The following is a 22,550-nucleotide window of genomic DNA, read 5'->3' on the forward strand; positions in this document are numbered from 1 at the left end:
ATCAGTAGCACTGCAACTGGTGAGCTCTAACTCTTCATCTTTTTTCGAGATCTCAAAATGAGAGAGCTCAATGGATATATAGGTGCTTCACCAGTTCCATTTTTTTTTTCTTTTTTGCCATCTTTCTTCTTTTTTTACCAATTTCCATTCACCCTTAATCCATGCAGTTTGGAAACACCGACACCTCGGCTATTTGGCGTCAGATCCCAGCAGCTTTGGTTCCCAGGTTTTATCCATCGAGCACAATGGCATAGTGAATACTCTAATGGTTATTTCATTCTGTAAGGTGGGTAAATCGAGCTTGTTCTCAAGGAGTTCTGTTTGAAGAAGTAAAGTCTTATTTGAATTGTCACTTTGTTGGTTTTGCTGTCAGGCAAGAATTCTCATTTTCTTGGTGTTTCTGATGTGGATGGTGGGTATGTTAGCATTTATGACATGTCAAAAACTTCTGTCTTTAACCTCTTGTCGAGAAAATGCAGATATATTGCTATCTTGATTTCCTAGCCTCATCTATCTCTTTAGTTACTCGTATCTTACTTTCATTTTCATTCCTTGCAACATTTGAAGTGCAACATTACTTTTAATTTGGTTTCATATGAAGCTAGAGTTTGCGATTGGGTTGCACATTCTAATGCCATTTCCGATGTGCGTTGTGTCACAGTACTTCAAACTCTCTCTATCCTCCTGTTATAAATTTTGATTCATTGTTATGCTTTACACTGTTTAGTTGTTATTTCTTGGTTGATTACTCTATGTTAAGATGGTTGATCTTTTCAAAGTTGAAAGCATGATTTCTTACTGTAACATTCATTTTTGAAAACTTGAAAGTACTGATAACAAATATTGATTTTTTTTTTTTATATAATTGTTACTGTATTTGTTATGGTATGTCAACAACTAAAATTAGCATGGGTACCGAGTTTCTTGTTTGCTTCCTTGCAATTGAATCTTCTCCAAGGGTACCATCTTATTACTTGAGATGAATCCATGGATTTATTGGTTAATACCTGTTGGCCAAAAAGTTCTATCCAATGCAGACTATATTTTTCTATTAAAAAAAATTGTTTCGTTAAGATGGGCAAGACATTTCTATCACCATAGATCTTCACTTTTTTGAATTTAAGAAAACAAAAGTAATGGGATTATTTGCAGGGTTTGGTAAGTGACCACCTGCAGGTTTCCTCTTGTGTGGTCATTTTAATGACAGATTTTGGTGTCTCTGTTACTAATCTGTTGTGTTTTATGTTTTGGCAGGATGATAGCCCCATTGTGATAACTTTAGGAGATCAGTCAATAAGCTACTCTAACTTCTTTGAAAGAATTGTTAATCTAATTAGCATGTGTCAACCCTCTGATCTGATGTAATCTGGTTGAAACTCATTTGAGTAAGGCTTAATTGGTTTTAGTTCTTAGGTTAGGTCAGTTCCCCAAAATGGAAAATGGATGATCTAGTTCAAGACTAAATGTGTGTTTTAAGCAAGGTTAGAGGTATAGTATCCAACATTTCATCTTGATTCACACAACCTCTCTACATGTTGTCTGATTCATCTTCTGGTACAATGTGTTTTCTAATATGTAAAGCCTTGTTTTTATTATATTAGTGATATAATTACATTATTACCCTTGAGACAAAAGACAATGTCTAACACAAGAAACAACAAAGAAATAAAAGCAAAAAGACCAAACTAACCCTATGACCAGCTTTATAACTCAAGAAATACTTGATGTGCTTTTTTCGGTTTTATATGTATCAGAACAATTAATTCAACATATATATATGTATGTATGTATGTATGTATGTTCCCAAAATTTTCTACAATTTTCCCAAATGTTTTCTACATAATATATATATATATATATATATATATATATATATATATATATATATTTGTATATTTTTGTGTTTTTATATTTTTAAAATTTTATTATTTAATTATAACTTCACAAGTTGACACATTTGACCCAAAATACTAAATTGATCTACCACCAAACAGGAAACGATTTCCCTTTGGGGTTAATTTTGAATTTTGAATTTTGTATTTTGTATTTTATTTATATCATCAATAAAAAATTAAGAACAATTCTCATTTATCGTGTCTAACTTTTAATATGATTAATTTAAAATATTAGTGATATGTCCAAATGTTTTCTATAGTGTTTCTATCTTTTTCATTTTTTGTATTTTTATCTTTTTTTTAATTTTTATTATTTATTTATGAAATCAATGGTTGACACATATGACACTTATTTTAATTTTTATTTATTTATCACACTTATTTTTCTTTAATATGATTAATATAAAATATTAGATAGGTGCCTAAATCTTGTTTACAATTTTTTTGTATTATTACATAATGCTTTTGTATTTTTATATCATTCCATTTTAATTATGATATCAAGGGTTGTATTGGTTTTAAATTTATATTTTATTCCAAAATCAATAAGAATAATTATTATTTATCAAACTTTTTCTTTAATGTGATTAGTATCTATCTATCTATCTATCTATCTATCTATCTATCTATATATATATAACATTAGAGATGTGCCCAAATTTTCTATATTTTTTTTTTATATTTTAAAAGATTTTTATTTAATTATGATGTCATGGACTAGCCCACTTGACTTGGATAATTGAAATGTTTACTTGCCACCACGATGGAAAAACAGTTCCATTTTTGCGTAAATTTTAAAAATCATTTATTTTATATTATTAAAAGTATTGGATGTAGATCTAATTGATAGAATTTATTTGTTTTTATTTTATGAAATAAATATCTTAAATATAGGATTCAATAAAAAAATGAGAGTTTGTTGAGGGGAATAATATTTGGAGCAGTAGGATAGCTTAGTATTTCCATTCTTTTAGTAAGGGCACTCCTGTCCAAAATTTATCATAAACAGGGGTATTTTTGTAAGCACATTTTATTTACACTAATATAAGTAGTGGGCTGAGGACTTCTAGACTATTCTCTATTCAGTTTTGATGTAGTTGTCTTCTTTCAGTCTTCTCCGTTCTCTTTCTCTTCCTCTTCATTCTATACGTTCTCCTTTTTTTCTTTTCTTTTATTTCTGGTTGCTGCCTCATTACTGATTGACAGTGATTACCATGTTTTTCATGGTATCGGAGCAGGTGAAGTGATTAGGGATTTTTTTCTTCTTTCCTCCCTAATTGATTGATTTTTTTTTTTCTCTTCTAAGCGTGCTGCAACTATTGTTAGTGATTGGAGTTGAAACCAGATAGATTTCTGGGTGATTTGTGATGGTCTATACCATCACAGCTGCTGTGGAAAGTGACTGGTGATGTGCGTGACCCTCTAGTGGAATCAAACCAAGAGGGAATCCATCGTTTCAATGGAAAAACTGAATCTGGACTGTGTACAAGTTGTGAGCTGATTGAATAGTGATGCCAAGACAAGTATTTCAAATCGTGAAGTGAAAGGTGCTGTCTTTTTATAATTGTGAGAGTGACAAGGTTGGTATTTTCATCCCTTATTTTCTTTCAGCAGTTTTGTTAGGTCAAAATAACCTTTGGAAGTGTGTGTAACTTTGATTGAAGTTAAGTAAGATACAATGGAGTCTAAGGCAACTGTTATGATACCTACAAACTTTATGTTAACCACCATTAAGTTGAATGGAAGTGGAAACTATGCTACTTGGGCTAAATCTATAGAAGTTTCTCTCACAGCCAATGGAAAACTTAAGTATCTTACTGATAATAAACCAGGGACTGAAAACTCAAAGTACTCAAGTGGATACAACAAGATGCACAAATTAAGACTTGGTTGTGGAATTCCATAAAGACCAAAATCATCAGCACACTTATTTTTCTGGATACGTCTAAACAGATTTGGGATCAAGTGAAGAGGATGTATTCGGGTAGCAATAATATCACGCGGATATATCAGTTGTTTCAATCATTTATAAGTTTACAGCCGGGAGGTAAGTCTCTTGAAAATTATTATTCTGATATGGTGAATATTTGTGAAGAATTAAACATTTACTAGCCTGTCACTAGTGATATCACAATTATGGAAAAGTAGAGGAAAGAGTTAAGTTTTACTAAATTTCTCTCAGTCATTAAACTTGAATATATATTAGTACGAGTCCAAATTCTTGGGAGTCCATAATTACCTGATTTAGAGGTTGTGTTCTGTAGACTTCAAAGGGCTAGGTTATCTGAATCTATTCCTTTATCTGATCGTGCTGCCCTTGTTACTTCTGGAAGTGGTGGTTGATGTGTACATGGGGAGGACGTGGCCCATTTGGATCATATGGTGGGAGAGGTGATATTGGAGGTAGAGGTGGTTGTGGTCGTGGATGGAATACAACTACTAGATTTTGCACTCACTGTGTGTTAGAAGGTTACATCATTGCATACTGTAGAGACTTGTATGGAGTTCGATTTTGTTCACACTGCCATCATGAGGGCCATACACTCAAGTATTTCTGTTTGTTGAAGAAAACGAGGAGTTATGAAAATCAAACCATTTATCATGATGGAATGACTAATACATCTTTACAGACTATTGCTACTAATAATCAGCTAGATGGGAAAACTATGACCATCTCAAAGGAAGAGTATAATAGATTGATTGCAGCTACATCTTCATCCACTTCTACTCTTGCTTAAACATCAGGTACTAGCTCCACTTGCCTTCTTTCTACCACATCTCCATGGGTCAATGACTCGGGAGCTACCGACCACATGACAAGTACTCCATCTGCTTTTACCCAGTTTCGTTCTTTACCTTCTTCTACACAACATGCCATCCTTCCCAAAGGATGCACATCCCCAATTTCTGGAATTGCAAGTATCAGTCCAACTTCACAACTTCCTTTATCTTCTGTACTTTATGTTCCTTAATTTCCTTTAATCTTATGTATGTGAATAAATACCCAAAAAGTACCGTAGTGCACCAAGATTTTTCACCTCAAACTCTTGATGAAGGAGCTGTTTGAGGGACTCAATCTCATGACTTTCATTTCCTGTCACCATAATATCATCAACATATACTGCAAGTAGTGTCAGAGAGGACTCCACCCTCTTGATAAACAGTGTATGATATGACTGGGCCTGTACATAACCAAACTTTCCAAGGGCTAATCTGAACCTATCAAACCAGACTCTAGGTGACTGCTTCAAACCATACAATGCCTTGTTCAGTCGGCAAACCTTCTTACTTGTCTTTGTATCATAGAATCCAGGAGGCAACTGCATGTAAACCTCTTCCTGTAAGTCTCCATTCAGAAAGGCATTTTTAACATCCATCTGAAACAGGGGCCAAGAATGATTTGCTGCAAGGGATAACAGAACTCGGATGGTGGTCATCTTGGCTACTGGGGCAAAGGTCTCCAAATAGTCTATACCATAAGTCTGAGTGAACCCCTTTGCAACCAGCCAGGCTTTGTACCTTTCAATAGAGCCATCAGCATTATGCTTCACAGTGAACACCCATCTGCATCCCACCGGTTTCTTTCCTTTTGGTGGGTCATCCAGTGCCCAAGTATTATTCTTCAACAGGGCATCCATTTCGACTTGCATTGCATCTTTCCATTCTGGAACTGATAAGGCTTCTTGCACTGTTCTTGGAATAGGGACATCGACAATGGAAGTGAGATAGGACCGGTAAGATGGAGACAGACGATCATAGGATAAGAACTGTGAGATGCTGTGAGCTGTAGAAGTGGTGCAATGTCGTTTCCCTTTGCGAATGGCAATAGGGAGATCAAGGTCATCCACAAGAGGGGAAGTGGCAACAGTGAGAGGTATCTCAGTAGGCTCTGGATCTGGAGCCGCAGAAGGAACTGGAGCTGGCCGGGACTGCTGATGACTAGGATCAACCTGCCTGCATCGCCTGTGATAGACTCTCAACTCCGGCTCCCTCTGACCACCTCACCACTACAACCTTCATTATCCAGTGGAATAGGTAAAGGAACAACCCCACTTCTACCAGCCCCACTTCCACTCTCACTGCTCTCCCCCTGAGGAAAGAAACTCAAAACAGCCCCTCTCACTGCTCTCCCCCTGAGGAGAAACCCTAGGATAATAGGGTGTCTCCTCAAAGAAGGTGACATCCATGGAGACAAACCGTTTCCCTGAAACCGGATCATAGCAGCAATAACCCTTTTGAGTTTGTGCATAACCAAGGAAAATGCATTTGGAGGCATTGGGTTCAAACTTGAAATGATGAGGCCCGAAAAGCTGAATGAAACAGGTATAACCAAAGGTTTTAAGGGGAACAATGAACAACTCCTCGTCTGGGTATAGAAGGGAAAAGAGGGTTCTCATATCAAGAACCCGGGAAGGAACTCAATTAATGAGATAAATTGCCGTGAGGATAGCATCACCCCATAAGCGAATAGGTACATTGGAGGTAAACATAATGCTTCTAGCCACCTCCAAGATATGCCTATTCTTCCTTTCGGCAACGCCGTTCTACTGTGGTGTATAAGGGCAAGTGCTCTGGTGAATAACTCCATCGCTAAGAAGGTAGGAGGTCAATGGCTGAGCAAAGTATTCCTTTGCATTATCAGATCTAAGGACTTTGATTTTGGTCCCAAACTGAGTGAGAACCATCTGATGGAAGTTTTGGGTCAAAGTAGGAACCTCATCCCGAGAACGCATAAGATAGACCCAAGAAAAACGGGTATGGTCATCAACAAACAGTAGAAAATATCTGTACCCACCCATAGAAGAGATATGATATGGCCCCCAAACATCAGTATGCACAATATCAAAAGAGGAATTACTCCTTTTATTACTTAAAGAATAAGAGGTTCTATCTACAATGTTTGGCAAACTCACAACTCTCACACCTCAACTTTGATAACTCAATAGACTCAAATAAAGCAAGAAATAGACTCTTCAAAGACTTAAAAGACAAATGACCTAATCGGTTATGCCAAAGCATAATCGAATTCACAGACTGGGAAACAAAAGACTTCTTATCCACTGACTCCTCCCGACGAGAACTCTCTCCAAGTAGATAGATCCCGTTCGTCTCACGACCAGTCCCAATCACCTTCCTCGTCTCCAAATCCTGAAAAACACATTGGTCAGGGAAAAATGTTACTGAACAGTTCATGTGTTTGGTAATACTACTAACTGAAAGTAGGCTAGTATCAAGCTTAGGAACATGCAAGATAAAAGATAAAGAGATAGTATTCGATAGCTTGATGTCCCCCTTGCCCGAAATGGGAACAAGAGAGCCATCAACAATGGGTACTCTATCTCGGCCAGAGGACAAGTGATAAGAAGTGAACAAAGATGGCAAGCTAGTCATATGGTCAGATGCACCTGAATCTATTACCCAGTAGTGGTTAGTATTACCTGGAGCTGAAGCATGGTAAGCTGAGGCTCGAGTACCTGAATGTGCAAATGCAGATATGGCAGGAGCTGATGGTGACTGAGATGGCTGAGTTGAACTCCAACTTCCTTTTCCAATTGTACGAGGGCAGCCCGAACAGCAGCTAAAGTCTCTAGGGATGTGCCTGATGAGGATGCTGAATCAGTGTTCACGGCCACATGAGCATTACCCTTCTTATTTCTTAGTTTTGCTGGGACCAAGTGAGGATGTAGCTTCCAACAAGTATCTTTTGTGTGCTTGGGTTTCTTGCAATGTTCACATACCAGATCCCGTTTATCTTCCTTCTTTCGGTCCCTTTCTGAGTCACCCCTTGGCTTAGGTTTAATAGCTGTCAAGGCTGAGAAAGAGGGCTGAGGCTGCATCATGACTTTCCTCCTGGTCTCTTCACTATGCACCAGGGAGTATGCTTGAGAAAGGGTCACACTATCTCTTGTCAATATCTGTTGTCGCACAATGTCATAATCTGAATTCAAACCAGCCAGAAACTCAAATACCCTATTCGTCTCGACTTGCTTTCTGTGAGTCTGTGCATCTTTGGGACTCTCCCACTCAAGGGTCTCTAGATGGTCAATCTCATGCCACAAGGATTTCAAGGTAGAGAAGTAGACAGAAATTGGCTTCTCTCCTTGTTTAAGGCTGTTCACCTCACACTTCAGTTCATAAGCTCTGGCAACATTAAGGGGTTGGGAATAGGTTTCTTTAACAACATCCCATATCTCTTTGGCTGTCTTTGCCCACAAGTAATTCGGCTGATATGTGGCTGCATAGAATTACACAACCATGCCATAACCAAATAGTTCTCTTGAACCCACTTGGTGTATGTTGGGTCCTCCTTGGAAGGTTCTTTCACATCTCCTAAGAGGTAACCCAGTTTTCCCCTTCCTCCAATGGCCATCATGGCTGATTGAGCCCACTCCAAATAATTTGACCCATCAAATCTCATAGTTGTAATTTAAAACCCGGTTTCAGATACACTACCATAACTGTGGTTTCCAAAACTACTTTCTCCCTGACCCTTAAACTCCATCTTTGATCAAGATTCAGTGGCTACAAACTGTTAGAGCCACTATACCAGAAAACAGAGTCAAACAAGCAGGTCTGAAATCTGATCCGAAACCAACACAAATCTGATCTGATCCGAAATTTGATATGAAACCAACCGCCTATCACAGTATATGCAAAGACTCAACTCAAATCTGATCTGAAATCAATCAGCATGCATAGTACCAGGCAGCCTGCCAATCTGAGATGCTATTTTCTGAAATCACTACTGTGGGGCCCACTGCTGCGAGAGCAAGATTAGGGTTTCAACTGTAGGTCTGAAATAAGTGCTCAGCTGCACTCTCCAAGCAGTCCGCACAAGTGGGACTTGTCGTAGGGCAATATGAAACCCTAAAAATTAATCACCTCTGAGAGGGGGGGGGGTTCGGCCCAACAGTCAAACCCTAGAAACAAACTTAAACACAGTTCGGCAAGTCAAACCCTAGAAACAAACTTGAACACAGTTCGGCCCCTCCTAGATAGGTCCAACCTATCTCGACTGATTGCAGTCTCTGAAACTCAATAAAAAAAAACTTACTTATGTACTTCGGTTTACTGTCTTCTAGGGTTACCTGAACCCTAACCTTCGCTGCTTCTTCCTGATTACCAACTCTCTGCAAGCCGCGGCAAGTCTTCAACTGCTGCGAACCTCTCCTGGTAATCTCCAAGACTCAGCCACTGAATACTTCTTCAAAGCTTCCAGCCCTAGCTAGTCCTCATGTGGTCGGCTGGACTAGACACACATGAGAAGCCCTAGATAGGCTCTGATACCAAGTAGAAGATCAAGATTGTAATCAGTCTTGAATCCTAATAGGTTTTAGGTTTACAAAACAGAAGAAAAGTGAGAGAAAGGAGAGAGAATAGAAGAGAAACAGGAGAACACAAGTGGGTGAAAGGAGGGACAGATTCTAACAGATCTGCCGCCGCCACTTTCTTATTATTTATAGGTTATGTTTAGTACATAATGGAAAGGACACATCTGCCCTTAGTACTTACATAATAAATAAAGTAAATAAAAGCTGAAATAAATAACAACTGAATTAACAAACTGACTCAAACTGACACTACTATAACTGAAACAAATAACTACACATGCTGTCCTACGAACACAGTGGGGACCACTGCAGTGGGGCCACATCAGTGTTCTCTACAGTTGTAATATTGCATATAAATGCTGCTATAGGTATCACCAATGTTTTAAAATGTGGAGGCATGACGCGAGGCTTTCAACTACCTAGAGGCATGAGGCGTAGTTCAGAATGCAAGAGGCGTAAGCCTCCTGAACACAAGGAGGGGGTTAGGAGGAGGATGAAGAGGAAGGGGGGATCTCATTTTTTCTTTATTTTTAGTAAAAAATTTTTATATTAAGAGTAAAGATGCATAACATTAGTTGAAAGGGGGGGGGGGGTCTTGTCGGAGGTGAGCAAGCGGAGCGAGCTATAGTGGTGCATATAATCGCCACAATATCTCTATAATTGTAACTCAATAGCGTCATTTACTTATTGCTGCTATATTGTTATATCTATGGTGGCATTTCTAATTGCCGCAAAAGACATAAATGTTGTTTTTCTATGTTTATAGTGGCATATAGATATACCACTTTTGACTAAATAAACACCGTTATTGAGTTGTCAATAGTGGTATTTTATTATATACCGCTATGGCTTATATCGACACAGTTCTCAATGGTGCAAAGTGATATGCTGCGAATACATTGCTATAAATCTATAGTGGCATATAATTTGATGTATAGTACCGAGAAGTAATGCTGCTAAAGACTTTTTTTGATGTGAACTTTGGCAGTCACATCCCTCTTACCTAATCATAAGAAAGAATAAAAACTCATCTAGCAATTTGATTATATTTACTTAAGAAAATAATGATGGTAAAGATTTATAGAAATATATTGGTTTTTTGTCTTTCTTTCTCTCTCTCTCACACACACACGCATGCACATGCACAGATAGAAACTAAAACACAATTCAGGAGAAGAAAAAGAGAGAGGTAAACACTCCAAAGGTAACAGAAAACCTTTTTGTTAGATAACCTCTTTTATATTTCAAGGAGTTACCCTTGCACAATACATAATGACATCCTTTATTAGATAACATGATCTCTCAACGTGAGGCAATGACAGTCCATAGCTGCATCCTTGGTTCCAAATATCTGGACTAAGTATCTTTAGCAGGTGAAGTCTTAACAGCTACATGTGTCATAAGGACCTAAAGAATTTCTGACTCTGTTCTTAATCTTGGAAAGATTTGGTTGCAATGTAAACTGCAAAACTTGTTTCCTTTGTTATGCCAGTCTTTATAGTGCTGCATTATTTTGGTTGGCATTCTGTTATATCCAGCATATTTTAAAGGTGGAATAGAGCTTCAACCAGGATTTTTCTTCAAAACAAATTGAAAAGTCTTCCACTTTTACATGAGATGTGAGAAGGACTTTGGGCAGTTCTTATTAAACAAACTTTCTGAGCCCTTTTGAGTAATTTTATTTCTTTCTAATTATCATGTAAAATTTAGACATTTCGAGGTTTTATTTATTTTGTCCTGTGATAGTAGAAGATGATGTTCCCAATGAGGATGCAAAAGTTGAGGTTGTGTCACCAGAGAGATACCTTTTCAGTCGACCAAGGTCATCGGCAGCATCAATCATAGTGGGCCTGGTTGAAGGAGCCTCTTGAGTGCATTGAAGGCCTAGTTCAATTAACTCAATGATTGCAATTTCCCAAATGTTTCTAATTTCAGGACTCTGAATCCTTACATCTTTTAGAAGAGATGGATCGATAATTTTATCCAAATGTCCATGACAATGTCTCTTCACCCACATAGGCAAGCTCATATCCTCATTGAACATGTTATCTGTAGGTCTCTTTCTGGTCACAATTTCCATCACAAGGATTCCAAAGCTGTAGACATCACCCTTTGTGGATGCATTTTTTCCCAGTCCATATTCTGGAGTGACATAAAATGTGCAAAAGAATTCTTAAATCAAGAGAGGGAAAGTTCTCTGAATTTTGAAAGTTGTACATGTATATGTATAATATATGTGTGTGTGTGTGTGTATATATATATTTATATATATATATATGCCAAGAAAACTTTGGGTTGTTTTCTAGACAGGTTGAGCATGGATTGGGGAAAAGTACAACTAACCTCGCCCAGCATAATTTTATGAGATTGAGAATACTAACTTCAGTTGATGCTTAATTTGAGTTTTGCCAAGTCTAAATGTTCTGGTATTTTAGTTGGGTTTGAATTGTCATCTAATCATCCTCAACCCAATTGAGTTGCTTCAAATTTAAATATATGCAAAAACTATATGAAAATTGAGCTAACATCCAACAAGTTAGGGGGTGTGCTCTAACATGAATAAACAAAACCTCCCAATCACTTTTTTCATTCAGATTAATTGAATTACTAATAATGTCTTATATGCATAAAGCTACACATCATCATATTTTTTGAAGGCCTGTACAAAAATCAAGTTCAATAGAGGTTCTATAGTTGAAAGAGAATGGTACCTGGAGCAATGTATCCAATTGAGCCGCATAGTAAGTTGGCTGTTGAACTATTGGTGTTTCTTGTTACATTTGCCTCACCAACTCTCATAATCAACCTTGCAATGCCAAAATCTGATACAAGTGCATTCATTTCATTGTTTAGGAGGATGTTACTAGGCTTCAAGTCACAATGGATGACCTTAACTGGAGAATGGTGGTGCAAGTAAGCAAGCCCCTCAGCTATGTCACTGCAGATATTCACTCGTGTAATCAAGCTCAAAGAACCAAAGCTCTTTGTCTGTGGGTAAAGATGGCTCTCTAGGCTTCCATTGGCCATGAAAGGTAGAACCAATGCCTTAAACTCTGGGAGACTGCAGGCTGTAATAATCCTCATCAGGTTTCGGTGCCGAATTTGTTTCAGAACCTGACATTCTCGGTCAAAGCTCTTGGTGGAATTTCCAGTTTGCAGCTGTAAAACCTTGATGGCAACCACAGTTTTATCTCTTAGAACCCCTCTGTAAACATGTCCAAAGCTACCAGACCCAATCAATCTGTTTTGCTCAAACCCTCCTGTTGCGTCAATTAGTTCTCTATAAGTGATTCTTGAGTGGCTAGATCTTAATGCAATAAAAGACTTACTTGAAACACCAATCCTTCTAAATTCGAATTTTTTTTTAAATTTGTATCCTAATAACCCACAAGCAAGCGTAAGAACAAAAACTGTTGCAGAGAGGCAGCTGGCAACCATAATCAGGAATTTGTGAGAATGTAGTGCAGATCTATCCCCAGACTGGCAGTGAATTTCTGCTAATGACCAACAGAGATTTGGATTGCCCTTTAATGATTCAAATGTTAAATAATTAAAGAGACCTCCACTTGGGATTGAACCATTGAAGTTATTGAATGAGAGATTTAGTTGGACTAAACTGCCGGATTTACTCAGTTCACCTGGAATCTCACCAGAAAGTAGATTGTGTGAGATATCCAAGGACTGGAGGTTTAGAAGATTACCCAAGGATGGAGGAATCCGACCTTGAAGAGAATTGTGAGAAAAGTTGATCACTTCAACAGCACCACAGCTTGCCAGAGTAGTAGGAATTGCACCGCTGAAATTGTTTGATGACAGATCAATGGCTCGAACCTTGTCCATTTTTCCAATCTCCATTGGAAGTTCTCCATTAAGGAAATTGTTAGAAAGGTTGAAGTATATTCCCATATCACTTAATCCTGCAATATCTGATGGTATGGTTCCAGTTAACTTGTTATGTGACAAGTCAAGGATCTGTAGATTTATACACCCTCCAATGGTTGCTGGTATGGCTCCTGATAGAAGGTTTTCATAGAGGATTAATATCCTAAGCTGAGTAAGATTTACTAGTGAGGCTGGAATTGGTCCAGACAGTTTGTTTCTTGACAAATCTAAGAGGCCCAGGTGACTGAGTTCACCAAGAAGATCTGGAATTTGACCACTTAGCGAATTATTAGATAAAATCAGTCTTTCTAACTTGGGGAGAAGACCTAACTCAGAGGGAATGGTTCCATTCAGAAGATTGCTGGATAAATTTAACAAGGTTAGTTTAGAGAGGCCAGCTATACTTGGTGGAATTGAACCATATATTAGATTATCTTCGAGATGAAGCTCTGAGAGATTGGTGAAAAGCAAGCAATTTATTGATGGAAGTTCACCTCCAAGGTTGTTTCCTGCTATCTCAAGCTCCCTTAGATGGGTCAAATTTGAAATGGCAGCAAAGAAAGGGCTCAGGTTTGTATTATCATCATCACTCTTTAGAAGGTTACCTGACAGATATAATATCTCCAATAGAGGCATTTTCTTCATGATCTCTGTTGGCAATCTACCAGTGAGAAAATTGTATTCGAGATCAAGCTCAACCATATAGGATGAGTTTGAGAGAGAAGTGGGAATTATCCCACTCAATTGGTTCAGATAAAGTCGGAAAGTTTCAAGATAAGGAAGATGATTTCCTATCTGTGAAGGGATGAAACCAATGAACAAGTTATCAGAGAGGTCCACGTACTCTAGCTCAGTGCAGTTGTAGAAAAGGGAGGCTGGAATCCGGCCTTCTAGTTGGTTCTTGCTCAGGTCAATGAACCGAAGGTGTTTGAGCAAGCCAAAATTCTCTGGAACTTGATGTTGAAGTTGATTTGCACGTAAACTAAGTGCCTCTAGGCTAGCTAGAGCTCCAAACTCAGAAGGAATTGGTCCTCGAAGCAAATTTTCTGAGAGATCAAGCTGCAGAAGGGATGAGAGATTTGATAGAAATGGTGATATTGTTCCTTGGAGATATCTACTTTTGAGATAAAGGCCAGTTACTCTTTCTCCATTTGAACTGCAAGACACTCCTTTCCATCGGCAAACATCAATTGTCTCTCTCCAATTATCAAGGGCCTTCTGAGGATCAAACAATATGCCTTGCTTAAATGCCAAGAGTCCTGATCGGTCTGTGTTAATTCCATGCTTTTTGGGGTGATCTTGAAGAGAACCAACAGTGAATGGTAATGTAAGGAGTAGAATGGCACTGACCATGGTCCAAAGATCCATTCTGATGATTGCCTTACTATGAGTAATGGAAGTCTCTAAGTACAATGACCAAAGGTTGAAGAAGTGCAAAACTTACATGTTTATTAAAGAACAAAAGGTAGACGAGAAGAAAAGAGAGAATGAGGATTAAGAAACAGACAAATGAAAAAGAGATATCTCTGAAGTTGATGATTAAACATTAGAAATCTACTGGTGCCATGGGCAATTGGACTAGTGGGACATAAAGCTAATAAGTTCTACTCATCTGTTAGCAACACCTGTGAAGTTGGTGCCCAACATGTCCATTGTGTTTAACATAATTCCCACCCATCTCCTCCTATCTCTGTATTTGGAAAAAAAATTCAAAGATGAAGAGAATAAGAGACGTCACTTTACAATTATTCTGTTTCTCAGAATCTTTTTTTCCTTTTTGTTTGGCCTATGTATGCAGAATCCATGATCATCTAAGATCACTGATTGAAACTATTGGCATTGGTGAATCGTTTTGGTCCATTTTTACTGTAATTACCTGTTCTTTTTTACCTTCACGTGTATGTGCATTGGGCGCAGGGGAGGGGGGGTTCCAACTTCATAATACCATATTAACTGATGACTCATTATATGTTAACCATCTTTTAGTAATCCGTCTACTGAAGTAGAATACTCCAGTGGTTATATGGGTAGGTCACGCTAGGCAGCAATTATATCTCGGTTTGTTTCTTGCTTCTGGCACTAAGTGGAGAACTAGATTATCTCCACTTCTCTATTTAAGAATTAAAACAGAAAAGGTGAAAAAGAGAAGATTTTGAATTATTTTATTCAGTAATATGATATATTGACGAGACCTCTTACAGGTAGTTTACTTTTGTAGTCTTTTCTGCTTTTCTATTGGTTAATATAAGAGTTGTTATGGAATGTTTATAAGAACCTTAAATTTATAAAAACCCCATATTGGAAAAAATGTGGGTTTTCAGAGTAGTAAACTAAGACAAAGACTTGACAGATTCAAAATATTTTATCATTTGAATAACTTGATGTCTTAGTGCACCCTAGAACACTATAAACTAAGTGCTCTTTTTCCTGGTTCCATGGCTCCCTAATGCTAGCCAAATTCAAAGTATATATTTTAGTTCTAAAAGTGAAAGCATGCCATTCTCTCTCTCTCTCTCTCTCTCTCCCTCTCCGTCTCTTTCTCTTCATTTTTTTGATAAACTGGCACATCCCCTTATTAGAAGTCAAAGAAGTACTTCACGAAAAAGACAAATAACCCTACATGCGAAATTCTCTGTTATAAATAAATATCTTCTCTGCCTTTTTTCATAGGGATAGGCCCTGCTGGTTAATTGACGAAAAGGAACTCTGGCTTAATAGCTATCTTATATTTTGGATGTGATGATTGGTAACTTAAAATGCTTTTAATTTTTCAGTGGTGTTTGATTATTGTTGGATTGATCCATCCATGCAGACCCATTAAAAAATTAACAGATTTTACATCACCTTATACAGTTATACTGTCTCCTTTTGTCTTAATTTGTTGGAAATAGAATGCCAAGGAATTTTACCCAATAAGATCTCTTTTGTTTGATTTTCTCCTCTTATTACATTAATAATTTTGTTAATCTTATTTAGGTGTAACCCCTGCTTCCTCGTGGTCTACAGAAAATAAAAAAAAAAAAAATCCAGTTAGATTGTATGGTTGGATTTCTAACATACATAGGCATGGCTTATTGAAAACCTCAAATCTTTTTGTAGTACTTATCTATTTACTATTTGATACAGTTTGGTAGGGGCCATTGCTTGGTAAAATTGTAAAATGTCGGGCTGACAAGTGTGAGAATGGGGTTCAAGTTTGACAATGGTCACTTTATGCAAAAAATGGCCCAAAGGAAGATAGTGGAAAAAAATTCCAAAATGCTCTTTTTTCACAGTGGATCGAATAGCCACATTGTGCATGTTTGAAAGAATAAACTTCTCATGATAACATGAACAAGATGGCTTTGTTATCAACAATTCAAAGGAGCATTTCCTCTTTTTTAGCAAAAGTGAACTCCAAATAGTGGGACCATCATTGGGTAATGGCCTTTTATTTGATCCAGTTTTCCCCTTCTTAGTGGTCTTTCTTCATCGACAGTAATAATTAGAAGTTAGAGGTTGTAACTAATAATGAAAATAAAAGCAACAAAGAAAATATGGATCCATGCCATCATGGTGGTAGTAGTATCCAAATCAACTTCTTATTCTCATTTTTCACTTTAACTACTAAGCAGAACAATGAATGACAAGACAAGAAAAATCTGCAGCCAATTCCCTTTTCTACTAACAAAAACATCATTCAATATTACTTAGCTCTTTGTTTGCCGATTATATTCCATCTCAAGGTCCAAATTGTTAAGCAAAGATGAAGGAATTAAATAAAGTCAAATTGTTAACAAGATTAAATATGACATCATTAAATATTACTTAGCTCTTTGTTTGTGGATTATATTCCATCTCGAGGTCCAAATTGTTAAGCAAAGATGAAGGAATTAAATATATTGATTATTGCAAGTGCATGTCAAAGTAAAAGTTTGTTTTGGTGTTTTCAGTCATCCTTAGTACCTTATTTTCGGGATATGAGCCCAAGCTTAAATGGAAAAAAAGTGAAAGAAGAGGTGGAAACAACTTTTAATTGCTCTTTTCGGTCATACAGAATGCAAGATCAACTATGTTTTTGGAACGTCCCTAATTTCTCAACTTTTTTTCTTGCCTTTAATTAGGAGCTAAAGTTCCGAGAATTATGATGGGCCAAGTTGATAAACATGGGAAGCAATGGAGAATGATTTGTCCTACCAATATACCAATATATAGCATGGTTCTGGGCTAGGTATTCATGAAATTTGGCACCAATATGTTTCACAAGTTGTTTTGTTTCTCTAAGAATCAGGAACACTTTCCTCTGTTTTTACGCATAAATCTTGCATGTTGTTTGACATCAGGTCATTTCACAAGCATTCTGTTTCACCAAGAATCAGGAATGCCATCTCCTGTTTTTTTTCGAAAAAAACAAGACACTCAGAAAACCTGTCAGCTTTTTCAAATTTCAATGTATCAGACCACTCTCGAAACGCATGGTGCTAACAGCTAAACACCTGGATTGTTATTTTTGATAAAGCATTATCATGTAGCTTAAGGAAGCTAAGAAACCTTCCATCATTTAGCTTGATGAATTTAAAGCTTCTCTTCTTGGCAAAAGAACTTGCTTTTTCATTCTTGCTTGTTCGAATTTGACCAACATGGGTTGCCAGTGAAAGAAAAATTTCGACCTCTGAAAGCTGTTAATGCTTGACGCATGTGCCACTGAACGATCTTAATGCTGCAACACAGCATAAAGTGGATAGGCAACTCAAGTATACTGATGGAACTTGTGGGCACTTGAGCGCATAAATTTGCTTATTGGCTACTTGCTGTGCGTGGAGACGAGAGTGGCAACGAAGCAACTAAGACATGGTGGTTGGGAGACGCATTTGCAGGGTGGAATTGAACTTGTGTACACAATATTGCACACCCACTATCTCTGCAGGCTTGAGTCACTGATCAGTATTGATGTGCTATGAAAAGTACCTTTGTCTTGTTTGGATTTTTGTGTTGGCAAATCTATGTTTTTTTGTTTATCAATTCAAATTCCTTTCTCTTCTCTTTTTCTGATCATTTACATGAACCTTCCCTTTGAAACCTCGCATGTTTTTTGACCTCCGAAAAAACCTCCTTCAATGTTTCAAATAAACATGCAAACATAATTAAACATGTATCAATTGTCTTCAAGGATTTGGTATTGGACAGAATGGAATGATGAAACAAGATTCATGTAAATTGGGACAAGGCTTAGGTGATGATGAGGAGGAGGAGTACGACCCCTTCCGTTAATTATTTTGGCATAAAACGTTGATGTAATGTCTTAAAAAGTTTTTAAAATCCTATTTTTGTTGTAATGTCTTAAAAAGTTTTTAAAATCCTATTTTTGATGTAATGTCTTAAAAAGTTTTTAAAATCCTATTTTTGATGTAATGTCTTAAAAAGTTTTTAAAATCCTATTTTTGTTGGTAAGAAAACCTTATCGGGATGAAGATTTATCAAATTATCTCAAAAAGGTGATTCACTTTATTTAAGTGTGTTTCATCAATCACTTATCATTAAGGCTACTTTTGTTTTGAAGGAAAAAGTAGGAAAAGGTAAGGAAACAATCACTATATAGGTTTCCTTACCTTTCCTTTCCTTTCCTCACCTTTTCCTTCAAACCAAACATAACCTAAGTGAACAATGAAGGCTATTGCAGTCCAAATCTGGGCAATAGATAAAGAGAAAAAAGAGGTCAAATTGAAGTGAGCAGTCAAATTGGGCTACTTTGGAAGACCTAAAAGAAAGTAGAGATTCCCGAGGTATGTTTCCCGGGTGAGCTTTCTGATGCTTAAGTTAGTAGGCAGGTAGTGAATTGCCAGGCCGAGTAAAGGAGGCTGGTAAGTAAGATAAGCAAGAATGCGAGGATGTGTGAGAGGATGTGAGGAGGTGCCATGCTTGCTAAGCAATCCTAGTCCTATAGGGAGATGACCATTAGGGATGTCTTGAGCTTCTTGATATCTCATCCTTACTTGGTCGTGCTTTACGGGCAGTTAAGTTGGGCTAGGCCAATTCAAGTAATTGGTGAGTTCTTTGATTTGTTCTAAGATAAGTGGTGGGCATAGGCTTGAGCTGCAACTTTGGGCCTCATCACTTGTCCTCCACTTTCGAGATTGATGTCGTCACCTTGATGCTTGGGCATTGAGAGGTTGGCTCAGTTGAAGAAAGTAATGCCACTAGAAGAGTTAGGGCCTATTTGTTTCTTCTTAATTCTTTTCTCTTAAGATAAAGAAGAATCTTTTAACATTAAGAGAAAATTTGTTGTTCATTTCCTTTTGTCTCTTATCTATTAAAGTGCAATCATACAACTTTTTGTTTTCCAATAATACCCCCAAAAAGGCAAACAAAAACTCTCATATATGGGATCAAAATAGATATTTGATAATTTTCAGAATTTTAAATTTAGAATAACATTCTCTGCATTCAGAGTTCAGAGGAAAGAAAAGTTCACCAATACCAATATACCTCTTCATGTAACTATTGTACTTTCTGATGTCAGACTTCATAGCAAACAAATAGGCCCTTAGATCCGAGCTATGATGCCATTCTCCATCCAAGGCATGTCTGCTATACATGTTCTCTAGGGGGTCACATTACTTCTACTTGTATGATGGGCGGGTGTCAGATTGGGATTTAATCTAGACTATTGATTGTGGGTTGATTTGGGTCGTTGAAGTTCCTAGACAAGGAGTCCTAAGTGATTAAGATTCCATCATTTACTTTTGGAGTACTTAGGAGAGTAGAGTAGAGCTAGGTCAGTAGTTAAATTCGGATTGGTTGCTCGGTGTCTTATATTAGTTGGTTCGGCAAGTTACCTTACCATGCTCGTTCATAATGTCTACTAGTTCAAGTTCTAGTTTTTGGTTTGAGCATTCAAATTTAGGGTCGGAGTTAGGAAGTAGCTGCTCTAGCTCATTAGTCGAGACTGAGTAGGTTGAGGTTAGGGAGACTAAGGTTGGTAGTCCTTTGGCCAAGGATAATGCCGTTTTGGGGATTGAGGCTGAGGAAGCCAAAGTTTAGAGTCAAGCTATGCCTTTTGGTGCCAAGGGCGAGGTAAAGGCTAAGGCAAGATACATGTAAGTGAATATTGTTGATGTGGACAATGAAGTTGAGTGTGTTCTTGAGGTTAGGACCTCGGATGTGATTCGAAAAGAGGTCAAGTTTGGAAACATGCCTCAAGTCGAGGAGAAGGCTTATGAGGCTCCTATGGGTTGGTTGTGCATCTATGAGGACAGTTTAAAAGTTAGGCTTAGGTTTCTCATCGATGAGCAGATTGCCTAGATTTTGACCCTTTCTCATTTGAGGAGGAGAAGGCTTATGAGGCTCCTATGGGTTGACTGTGCATCTATGAGGATAGTTTAAAAGTCAAGCTTAGGTTTTTCATGGATGGGCGGATTGCCTAGATTTTGACCCTCTATCGAGTAACTGTATCTCAACTAGTGTTGAACTTGGTGAGATTCCTAGTGCATGTTGCCTACGTGGCTTGGGTCCACTAAGTTGGCTTGTTTGCTTAGGTCTTCTAGGCACTTTTTGTGTTGAAGAACTATCCCTAGTTCAGGGGTGGCATTACTTCTTGGCCTAGAAAAAAGGAATTCGATTTACTAGGGCTCCTTCTTTTATCCCCAGTTGGAAGAAGTGGTTTTTCTATGTGATTGAGCTAGAGGCATGGTGGTTACTGACGAGGTGGTTGGCCTTTGTAACTAGCCTGTGCTAGTCAGGAAAGATGATAGGGATTTTAAGAGTTTGGTTAGGGCTAAGGTCAATGTCAAAGAGTTCTTGTCTAAGACTTGTCTAGTTGAGGATGGGCTACGTTGGTCAAATTTAGGTAAGGGCATAACCCAAGTTGATCGTAGATTTCAAGCTTTCTTTTTAATGTTTGTGCATGTTTTGATATTCATTTTTTTCTTGTTTTAAAGATGGATGATCATTATATTTCTCAAGCATGTAAGGAAGAGGAAGAGACTTGAGGTTGATGGCAAGGGTACCCCTTTGATTGAGTTGAGGCAACTGTTCCCCAGGCAATCACCCAAGAGTACTCGAGATCCTGTACAAAGATGAGATTGGGACGAAAACGATTGTGGTGACTCCATGAGCCTTGAAGAGGAGGATGTTCGTGTTAGAGTGGTTTGTCCCTGTCAATCAGGCCGATTTTGTGAGGATCAAGTGGGCGGCCAAGGTGTTGGCCTAAGGAATCTACTTTACCATGGATCAGGAGGGGCTAGGTTCCATTCTACCAAGGTTCTTTAGCGCCATGCCTACATCAAGGCAATTGAGGTTGGTAAGCTTTCCTTTTGTTTGTTTTAATTGGTTTATTTTCCCTTGGGGTGAGCTTTTTGATGCTGAAGTCAACAAGTAAGCAATGAGTCGTTGGATTGAGCAAAGGAGGCTAGTCCATGAGGAAAGTAAGAAAGCAAGGAGGTAAGAGAGGGTTGTATGATACATACATTATTCCAAGAATGCAATACCTATATATAGAGGAGGAGAAGAGGTGTCATGTTTGCCAAGGAGTTTTAGTCCTGTAGGGAGGCAAGCATTAGGGTTGGCCTAAGCTTCTCGATATCTCATCCTTATTTGGTTATGCTTCACAGGCAGTCTAATTTGGTTGGTCGGTTTGGTGATCAAACTGGTTCGAGTGATAGTGTTTGGTTTGTTCTAGGATGCATGGCAGCACATTCTTGGGCCGTGCCTATCGACCTCATAAAAGACCAAGTTAGGATTGTACTTAGGGGTGCAATTGGGGTTGGCCTAAAATAACATTTTGCATTGCTTTGGGCTAGGGCCTTTGGGGCAGGCCCATTCAAATTTTAACAAAATCCCAACCCAAGCCCACCCATGTTACACTTAAACTTCCCCTATTAGCATTAGCGGAAATACCATACTTAGACAATCTTAAGAAAAAACTTGTGGGGTTGCCCCCTATTTTGTTAGTGCCTATTCTCTCTTCTTACAAAAAGAAAAGATAAGAAAAAAAGAACCCTAGTGTTTACTCTTTGCAGACATGGTCATAATTTCAACGTCTCAGTTACTATCTTATAGGATAATTAAAGGAAGGGTGCATTTGTATATTTCTTTGAAACAATGGATATTTTTGTAGGGGTCAAGGTAGAAGTAAAGACTTAAGCAAATTTCGTTGGTTGACTTTGTAAGGATATGAAAGAAGCTAACTTGTAATAGTGAAGAAAAAGAATGGAACTATAAGCTATTTTAATACTGTTGTTTTGATCCTATAATGATAGAAATTAACTAAAACCCTGGCCATTACTGTGAATTGTTAACTCACAACTGTTCATTAACAAAGCAAGGTTTTCAAGTGGTATAAATTAATTCTTAGAATCTATATTATAAAGGAGGAAACAATATAGTGTTTCCCTTTAAGCAGTCCCGCTCCCATTATTCATTGGTTTTATTATTCTGTTTTAGTACTGTTAGAGGATTGGGTCTG

At 37.7% G+C, this 22,550-nt stretch overlaps 1 protein-coding gene and 1 long non-coding RNA gene across 2 annotated transcripts; one reads left to right on the forward strand and one right to left on the reverse strand.

Annotated features, from left to right (window-relative positions):
- Positions 1-2,429: 2,429 nt before the first annotated feature.
- On the forward strand, positions 2,430-12,561 carry LOC104609160 (uncharacterized). The gene is made up of 2 exons (XR_016079810.1): positions 2,430-3,475; positions 12,080-12,561. It is a non-coding gene; the product is annotated as an uncharacterized LOC104609160 (long non-coding RNA).
- LOC104609159 (uncharacterized) lies at positions 4,877-14,476 on the reverse strand. The gene is made up of 2 exons (XM_010275396.3): positions 11,938-14,476; positions 4,877-11,368 (listed from the first exon to the last, which is right to left on the reverse strand). Exons 1-2 carry the CDS (start codon positions 14,474-14,476, stop codon positions 10,950-10,952), a joined length of 2,958 nt encoding a protein of 985 aa, XP_010273698.1. The 3' UTR covers positions 4,877-10,949.
- Between the last annotated feature and the right edge of the window lie 8,074 nt (positions 14,477-22,550).

This window comes from Nelumbo nucifera, chromosome 8 (genome assembly GCF_055504915.1).
Source record: "Nelumbo nucifera cultivar China Antique chromosome 8, China Antique-T2T, whole genome shotgun sequence".
In the NCBI taxonomy this organism is placed as follows: Eukaryota; Viridiplantae; Streptophyta; class Magnoliopsida; order Proteales; family Nelumbonaceae; genus Nelumbo; species Nelumbo nucifera.

Coding starts and splice junctions, on each gene's coding strand:
- LOC104609159 (XM_010275396.3), bottom strand. CDS start 14,476: ATGGATCTTTGGACCATGGTCAGTGCCATTCTACTCCTTACATTACCA. Junction 11,369..11,937: donor AATTGGATACATTGCTCCAG/GTACCATTCTCT, acceptor ATGTCACTCCAG/AATATGGACTGGGAAAAAAT.